This window comes from Micromesistius poutassou, assembly GCF_964030765.1.
Source record: "Micromesistius poutassou genome assembly, contig: SCAFFOLD_5243, whole genome shotgun sequence".
Taxonomy (NCBI): Eukaryota; Metazoa; Chordata; class Actinopteri; order Gadiformes; family Gadidae; genus Micromesistius; species Micromesistius poutassou.
Genome location: NW_028180300.1, coordinates 7,501 through 17,121, shown reverse-complemented (window position 1 = coordinate 17,121; position 9,621 = coordinate 7,501). Strand labels below are relative to the sequence as shown.

Sequence of the window (9,621 nt, the reverse complement as noted above, 5' to 3'; positions counted from 1 at the left end):
TTGAAACAGCTTTCCCTAAATGTGGCAGAGAGTTACGTATAAAGTGGGTTCTTCATTATCTAACGTTGGTTACTGACACAGTTAACAATAGAGCATATAAGTTACCTTTAACAAATAAACTGTCACATGACACCACTGAGAACGCACTCCTGTTCTCAACCTCACAACCAGAGCTCATAGCCCAGGACACTGCTGGGATCCATGCTCTGTCTCTGTGTGGTCCCAGGCTCCAGGCTCCAGGAGGCCCTGGTCTGTATGGTCCCAGGCTCCAGGAGTAACTCATCCATGCTCTGTCTCTGTGTGGTCCCAGGCTCCAGGAGGCCCTGGTCTGTGTGGTCCCAGGCTCCAGGAGTAACTCATCCATGCTCTGTCTCTGTGTGGTCCCAGGCTCCAGGAGTAACTCATCCATGCTCTGTCTCTGTGTGGTTCCAGGCTCCAGGCTCCAGGAGGTCCTGGCCTGTGTGGTTCCAGGCTCCAGGGGGTCCTGGTGTGTCCCTCAGCCCTGAGCCTGAGCATCAGCACCTTGGCTTTAGACTGCTTACTGCTCCCCAGCTGACAGTCCAGTAACAGTCTACAGTCATGGCTACTGAAGCCGGGCAGCAGCTCCTCCCTCATCTGAAAGCAAGGCCCGTCATGTGAGGGTTAACACCACAGTGATCAACTTGGTGGACCTCCTGGATCAGGGGAGCTGAGAGCTCAGAGGAGCCTTATCGCTGTCTTCTCCTTCCCCCCCCCCCCCCCCCCCCCCCCGCCCCCCCCCTGCCTTAGAAAGGAAACCTGTGTGGGCCGGCATTGGAGGAAACCTACCCTTCAGATGTGCGTACTGTCTGTACCAGCCAATAAGACCTGGCGGATTCCAGTTGCCATGCCAACTCCACCTCCTCCTCCTCCTCCTCCCTTGCTGTCTCCATGGCGACCGTGGCTTTAGATTGTTACTCTAGCAACAGCACCATGGTAACAGTCTACAGCCATGGTCGTTAGGGACAGGTGTCACAGGAACTGAGAGAAACAAGGACGCACGGGAATGCCGAAGGACTCGGATTAAAGGTAAATGTTTGACTGGGAGCCATCAGACGAGGACAGACCCAGTAAGATTACTGGTTCCAGACACACAGCGAGCCTTTACTGGTTCCCAACACACAGTGAGCCTATACTGGTGCCCAACATACATTGAACCTATACTGGTGGCCAACACACAGCCTATACTGTTGCCCAACACACATTGAGCTTATACTGGTGCCCAACATACAGTGAGCTTCTGTTGGAGTTCATGTTTGAGTTAATCAGTTCATCATGAAGTCATGAGATGTTTTTTTTCCACAATAGTCACATAGCATATAATACAACATCATAGCAATGGTGTCCCCATAGTTAGAGTTAAAGTTAAAGTGTTAGTCACTGAAATGATGTGATAGTGTTGCAGCACCATCATATCAAATATCTGATTAAAAATGAAATCCTAGTCAGCCAGCCTGTCTAGGATTCAAAATGCCATTCCGTATTTGAGTTGATCAGACTCTTAGTTGTGTAGCTAGGGATTCCCACAGGACAGCTGTATGCTGCAGGCAGAGACGCTAACCAGCCGCTCTGGTCCAATGGGCGGGGGTCTCGGATCTCCTGGTATAGTCTGCCCCCTGCAGGTCAGAGGATGTACGTGCAGATGTTTTGAGGTAGGAATTCAACAGGCACAAGCGTCTTTATACTGCGTGTGACTTCAAATCAAATCAATAAAGTCTAAATACGATATGCAACAGTGTTGATGTGATGTAATCTTTATAATTGATGTTCCCCATGTGCCATTTGTTTGTCTGTAATAATGGTATTATGTACATTAATTGCAAAATCTAAACCATAGCTCAGCATGAATATAATGTTGTGAAACTAATGACATTAAAGAACCGTGTGGAAAAACATATTTTAAAAGTTAAAAAGTGATAACATGAGTAAAGAGTAGTCTATTAGTATGCCGATTTCAAAACGAATTAAATGATTTATCAAAGTTAAGTGACAAAATAAACAGTATAACCATATTAGTACTGGTTTTAAAGTTTTATTTTCAAATATATATATATATATATAGAGAGAGAGAGGTGGGGAGAGAGAGAGACAGAGGGGAGAGAGATCGAAAGTAGAGAGGGGAGAGAGATCAAAAGAAAGAGAGAGGGGAGGGAGAGAGAGGAGAGAGAGGGAGAGGAGGAGAGAGAGAGAGAGAGAGAGAGAAAGGGAGAGTGGAGAGAGAGAGAGAGAGCGAGGGAGAGTGGGAGAGAGAGAGTGCTGATTTTAGGGCTGTCCAGCAGTTGTACGTCCTCACTCTCCCTGCACCGCAAGAGGTCATGTACTGGTGACAGCTCACAGCACATAAACTCTTACTGTTCAGGGCTGAGAGGGAGCAGCACGCAGCTGGGTCCTCGACAGCACCACACAACACCACCACAACACAACACCACCGCACAACACCACCACAACACAACACCACCACAACACAACACCACCGCACAACACCACCACAACACAACACCACCGCACAACACCACCACAACACAACACCACCACACAACACCACCACAACACAACACCACCGCACAACACCACCACAACACAACACCACCACAACACAACACCACCACAACACAACACCACCGCACAACACCCGATCAGACAGATCAGACAGATCAGAGGACTGACTAACAAGACAGGCGTGAGCAGGCAGGTACGCTCCTTCACACACACACACACACACACACACACACACACACACACACACACACACACACACACACATTGGGAATTAAACATAAAACAAGTTGCTTCATTATCTAGCATTTTTCTGCATGACTATTATTCACATAACAATATCAAAAGATAGAAATACTCAATCCTTTGAAGTGTAACCTCCCTCTTCTGCGGGCCTCCTCACCGCTGCGATGACTGATATTTCCCCTAACGCACATCTGTACTGAGACAGAAACATCTGTACCGAGACAGACCACATCTGTACTGAGACAGAGCACATCTGTACCGAGACAGACCACATCTGTACCGAGACAGACCACATCTGTACTGAGACAGAAACATCTGTACCGAGACAGAAACATCTGTACCGAGACAGACCACATCTGTACTGAGACAGAAACATCTGTACCGAGACAGACCACATCTGTACTGAGACAGACCACATCTGTACCGAGACAGAAACATCTGTACTGAGACAGAAACATCTGTACTGAGACAGAGCACATCTGTATGGAGACAGAGCACATCTGTACTGAGACAGACCACATCTGTACCGAGACAGACCACATCTGTACTGAGACAGAAACATCTGTACCGAGACAGACAACATCTGTACTGAGACAGAAACATCTGTACTGAGACAGAGCACATCTGTACTGAGACAGAGCACATCTGTACTGAGACAGACCACATCTGTACTGAGACAGACCACATCTGTACTGAGACAGAACACATCTGTACGGAGACAGACTCAGAGGCCCAGCCCTGCCTCACAGAAGTAGAGCAGCTCCAGTAAGTAACTGGATGAGGCACAAGGGTGACCTCACTGAGGAACCAGCCACCGACTTCTCCTCCACCCCAACTCGCTGGTGTCCTAATGCCACCCATACCTCAAACCATCCCAGTTTCTACTGAGGAGTGGCGGGAACAAGGTCTCCTTGGTGCTGCTGTTTCTCGAGAGGAAAGCAGTTTTAGGATAGGCCCATGATCTTAACCCTAACCCATAAACCTAGCCCTAACCCATAACCCTAACCCATAACCCTAGCCCATAACCCTAGCCCTAATCCATAACCCTAGCCCTAGCCCTAACCCATAACCCTAGACCAAACCCATAGTCTATCTTAACTTTATCCCGACCACCTACCTAAATCTTAATCCTAATCTTAACCTTTAGCCTTAATCCCTAACCTTAACCCGAATTTTTAGCTCTATTCCCTAACCTTAACCACTAATCTTAACCTCTAGCCCTCATACCTAACCTTAACCCTTAACTTTACCATCTATGGCAAAAATAATGCGTCCACCGCACTGCCTACCTCCCAATCATAATTTAAACCGGAAAACAAATAATCTTTTCAATCTTAGCTCTAATAGGAAAACAAAAAGTCTTTCCAATCTTAACTCCAGCCAGATAACGAAAAGTCTTTCCAATCTTAACTCCAACAGAAGAACGAAAAATCTTTCCAATCTTAACTCCAACAGGAGAACGAAGAATAACAATATTAAGGATAATATTGAGAATATCATTGAAAATAACATTGAGAATAACATTGAGAATACATTTTATTAAGAAAGTGAGCTGCGTGTGTAAGTGCCTTGCCTTAGATCACTTTATAACTGCAAAGTTGTTGGACGACATGGGGAGATCTATGGGATAAAGATGCACACCTAACCCAGCCAGAGCCTTCGGACAAACTGGTCTTTTTTGATCCTTAGTTGTCTTTGACCCTACCAATTTCAACAATTATCCCTTTTAACGAGATGAGAAACGAGTATTAAAATGATTTAATAGAACATCAACTATAATACATCAAGTGAAACGCAAAATCGTTCAAGAGATTTTTCAGAAAATATATAGAAATATATATAAACAAAAAACATCAACTTTAAAAACATCAAGTTAAAAAGAAAACGAAAAGCCCTTCATAAAGTCTTTCAATCTGTTCTTAGGTATTTGGTCAAAGAAGTACATGTGGCCAAAAAGTCCAAGAGTAACACTAACCCTAACCCTACTATATGAGTGGTAGATGATAGACAGAAAAATTATAATTTTGTTCTCACCAGACAAATCACGCAGCTCATGAAGCAATAAAATTAACTTAATTTACTACCTTTAATTTACTGTAACCTTTTAAACCAAAAGCCCAATTACGCTTACAGGAAACCAAAAACAACAAAAAATCACGTGACCCTAGTAAGCGGACAACAACATTCCATTCATGAGATTCACAAACGCGTGCACTTGGGTGTGTGCACGGGAGCCTGCGCTTCTCCCGTGTGTGCACACACACGCATACGCACATGCAAACACACACACACACGCGCGCACACACACACACACACGCGCGCGCACACGCACGCACACACGCACGCACACATGCAGTAAAACAAATTCAAAGTAAGACTATTTGTTTTGATTCTTGAAGGAGTCAAGAGTGTTCATATTCCATTGATGCCCTGTAAATAAATACATATATGGATTCATAAATGTATCAATATCAGCAATATAAGCTCTGCAGATATTGAAAAAGACGATACTCAGTAGAATCCTTTGCCTTTAAATCTTCTTCTTTGTAATAAGTCAAAGTGAGGAAATAATACCCCAAAAGCCAAAATAGGACAATAAAAAAAAGTATTGAATATAAATCCAAGTGTTTGTGTTCGGCTTCCATTGACTTCACCAGCAGAACAGCGTCGGTCCGCCGCCCGTTCCTCGCGGGCCTTGGGAGGACCGGGCGCTTTGGAGTCCGAGGGCCAGGGTTTTATACACGCGGTTGGCCCCGCCCCCTGCACCCGTCTCCCATAACAACAAACAAACTGCCTGACATCAAAATCGAAGCCCTCATTTGGTGACGCACGTTCCGTGTCCTGCTCCATCCCGGGAAGAGAGTGAGTCTCCTGACCTCTCCACCACCACTCCCTTCATAACCCAGTGAGAGAGTGAGTGTGAGAGAGAGAGAGAGAGAGAGAGAGAGAGAGAGAGTGAGGGGTGGGAGAGAGAGAGAGAGAGGGAGGGAGTGAGAGAGAGAGAGAGAGAGAGAGGGGTGAGAGAGACCAAGAGAGTGAGGGAGGGAGTGAGGAGAGAAAGAAAGAGGGGTGAGAGAGAGAGAGTGAGAGAGAGAGGGAGTGAGGGGGCAGAGAGCGAAGAGAGAGCGAGTGAGAGAGGAAGTGAGGTGTGAAAGAGAAAGAGAGAGACCGAGAGAGAGGGGTGAGAGAGAGAGAGAGAGAGAGAGGGAGTGAGAGAGAGGGGTGAGGCCTCCGCTCTTCTCTCTGTCTCTCGTTTCATTATTTCCCGGTTGTTGTGCAACAAACGAGTGGATTCCTGAGCGGAGAGTCACGCTCTGTTGTAAACTCCCTCCGTGGCCTGACTCACTCGCTCCGTTTGACTCAACCCCTTATCAAAACCATGTGTTCTGGTCTGTGTGTGTGTCTGTGTGTGCGTGTGTGTGATGCGTGTGTCTGTGTGTCTGTGTGTGTGCACGTGGCTCTCTGAGGTCTTTGAGGGACAGAGGGCCACAGGGGGGCTGAGACAGGACACATAGGACAGCGTGTTCTACGTTATTAGTCGCCTTCCATAAAAATGATATTGGCGAACAACTGTGGCATCACAGAGAGATACATTCACTTATTTTATTTGTTTAGTAGGAATTTCAACACATCAGGAACCCCTTTGACCTGAATCACATTGATGTGTTTCCGGTAGATTCCTCATCATTCTTTTGGAGTAAGGTTTGACAGCTCGTATCATAACCTGTTGGTCGGCATCACATGCCGTGGATGATATGAAGCGTCCATCTTGGTTGGAGGTCAGACCAACGCTCCGCATCTGGAAACCATCCGGTCCTCCAGGCGTCACGTGAGGAACACAGAGTCCTGCTGGTTCCTCCCCTCCCCCCACCCATCAGCCCCTCCTCCCCCCACCCATCAGCCCTTCCTCCCCCCACCCATCAGCCCTTCCTCCTCCCACCCATCAGCTCCTCCTCCTCCCACCCATAGGCCCCTCCTCCTCCCACCCATAGGCCCCTCCTCCCCCCACCCATCAGCCCCTCCTCCTCCCACCCATCAGCTCACCAGTTCAGGTGTTCCGCTGGGCCGGAGGAGAGCAGAGCCGTTCTCTGAGAGCCGTTCTCTGAGACTGGTTCTGCTCTGGTTCTTGTCGTCATTATGAGAGCGATGAGGTTCCATGTTCTCCGTGACACAAACCAGAGCAAAACAAACGTTTATCTCGTCGGTGGAGCAAAGATCTCCCCTCAGCAGAGCAGAGTCCTTTGCCAGTGAAACATGGCTCCACTCAGGTCCTCTGCACACTAAGGGGCTGTTGTGGCATCCACGTTTCCATGAAATAACAACAAACCAACATGGAAGTGGAAGTCTCTTTATTACCCAGCAGTCCTCCCACAGGGCGACTGGGAGGACCCTCTGATGGTCTCACAGGAAGCGGCTCAGGAAGTCCTGGTAGGTCCGTCGGTGTGCGGAGGAGGCCGGCACAAAATGGCCACCGGGATGCGTCATGACCTGCGGCTCCAGGAAGTGGGGGAGGAGCTCCCGGCTCATGGCGTCGGGGATGACCCGGTCGTCCAGACCGAAGACGTGCAGGGAGGGGACGCCCAGCGGGGGGCCGAAGAAGCCCTGGTGCGCCTCGCAGGCGCTGCGGAAGCCCGCCACCAGCACGGCGAAGCGCACGCGCAGCGGCGGGTCGGGGTCGCGCTCCTGCAGGGCACAGAGCACCGCCACCAGGGCGGCGCCCTGACTGAAGCCCAGGACGCCGTCGAACGGCCCCAGCTCCTCCGCCGCCGCCCTCACCGCCGCCACGCTCTCCTCCAGACCCAGGCTGTCCGCACAGCGCTGCTGGGCGCTGAAGCTCCGCCCCGCGACGTCGGAGAACCACCAGCCCCTGGGGTCCGGGGCCCCACTGGCCCCCGACACCGGCCCGCTGCCCTCGCCTGCTGATCACAGAGCAAGGACATCTTTTTCATTTTTTTATACATACATGCATACTGTACATACATGCATATACACATACTGTACATACATGCATATATACATATAACATACTGTACATACATACATACAGACATCCATACAAATATGCATACAGACCCAATAGAGAAGGAAAGCCCAATGCATCTGAGTGCCTGGAGTCTTCAGCAAGCCCTTGTGGTTTCAAGTTGCTATTACTTTGTCATGCATCATAGTAACAGGGTGTGTGTGTGTGTGTGTGTGTGTGTGTGTGTGTGTGTGTGTGTGTGTGTGTGCGTGCGTGCTCGGAGGGTGTGTAGATGATGACCCACCGCTGCAGACTTGGGTCACGTGGTGCGGTGCGGTCATGTAAACAAGCTCCACTTGTTTCTTTAAAAGTTTCCGGAGAGCTCCGGTTTTCTCCCGGAAGGAGGCGCCGTCCTGCCGGTACCCGTGGAGGCTCAGCACCCTGAGGGGGCGCTGGGACATGTTACTAACCCTAAGCTTAACCCTAGCGCTGGAAGACAGCTGACATGTGTTTAGAGGCGGGCAAACCTTCATGGGCACGTCGGCCTTTCTGGAACGGAAAGAAACGAAGCTCGAATCACAAAGGTTCCGCCTTCACTTACGTCAACGCAAATGTCATCATTTCAGATCTATAGTTTTAAAAAAGAACTTCATTTTAATTAATTGCACATTTTGCTATGGCTGACAGGATATGAGTGTTTTCATTAATATGTTCGGTACCTGAATGACGAATGGATGTAACTGTGCATTCAAATGTTGGTCAAACGGGGGCAGTGTTGCCTAAAGATCCCATGGCATGGTACTTTATGAATGCTTTTATTAAAGTGTTAGTGGGCCCCTAATACAGTATTTGAAGACGTTCAAGAAATTCAGCCTTGGTGCAGAATTACAGCCACTACGAGCCAGTGGGGTGGAGCCAGAGGGGTGGCCGGGGTGGCACTGGCCACCCCTGGAACCCGATTGGCCACCCCAGGTCCCCCCCCCCCCCTCTCCCCGTCGACAATCGCGTTCCCCCCCCGTCAACAATTCAATATGGACCCCCCTATAAAAGCCTTGGCCACCCTCTTGCCACCCCTTGAAAAAAAGTCTGGCTCCGCCACTGCTACGAGCTAGTCCCACAATGAGCTTTCCACAAACGTGCCGTTTTTTTAGTGGCCGGTCAAAGTGGAGGGTGGGGGTGTGGCCCTGAGCAGCTTGCGACCACGGTACCATGCGCTAGTTACTGTGCGTTGCCACCAAACGCAACGGGGCGACACGATTCCATACAAGGTCAACGTAGAGACGCGAATCGGGCGAAATGCGGCAAGATTTGATTTTGCCCTGTCACGGGCGAGCGCGTTCACGTGGATTTGCAGTGCGACGCTTTCACTGGAGTTGAAATATTTGAACTTTGCCGCAACATTCGCATGATGACAGCCAATCAGCGTTCACTCCCTGGGTGACGTAACGTAACAGCCAATCAGCGTTCAACTGGCTAGTGGTGGATTTCATGATTCGTTTGAATGAATCAGTTTGCTCGGTCAGTTCGCCAAGAAGAGTCGTTCGTTCGTTCGTTTGTTCGTTTGTTCGTTCGTTCGCATTTCCAGTAGCGGTGAATCATGATTCTCAGTCACTGAGACTGAGTCGGTCAGACTCAGCTCCTCCCTCGTTCTCATTTAAACGAATCGCGAATGCACAGTTCTCAGCCGAGTCGGTCAGACTCAGCTCCTCCCTCGTTCTCATTCTCAAACGAATCACGATCGTAAAGTGGTGCAAACGGTCATCAATCAACACTACATTAACTAAGTTCCTTTTAGCTGAGGAGTGCTTCATGTTCGGAATCGGGATGTTGTTGCCCGTCTGGCTCTCGTGACTTCTGTCCTCGAGTCTTCACCACTAAACACAGTCAGTGAACGAACGGCG

The 9,621-nt window shown here is 49.1% G+C and overlaps 1 protein-coding gene across 2 annotated transcripts; it reads right to left on the bottom strand.

Moving 5' to 3' along the window:
• Window positions 1-6,861: 6,861 nt before the first annotated feature.
• Window positions 6,862-8,254, bottom strand: LOC311370929 (esterase OVCA2-like). 2 transcript variants are annotated; one of them, XM_084489212.1, is made up of 2 exons: window positions 8,025-8,254; window positions 6,862-7,679 (listed from the first exon to the last, which is right to left on the bottom strand). In XM_084489212.1, exons 1-2 carry the CDS (start codon window positions 8,251-8,253, stop codon window positions 7,162-7,164), a joined length of 747 nt encoding a protein of 248 aa, XP_084345338.1. In that variant the 5' UTR covers window position 8,254; the 3' UTR covers window positions 6,862-7,161. The 2 variants fall into 2 exon arrangements, with proteins under 2 accessions (XP_084345338.1, XP_084345339.1); XM_084489213.1 differs by having other exon boundaries at window positions 6,862-7,676.
• Between the last annotated feature and the right edge of the window lie 1,367 nt (window positions 8,255-9,621).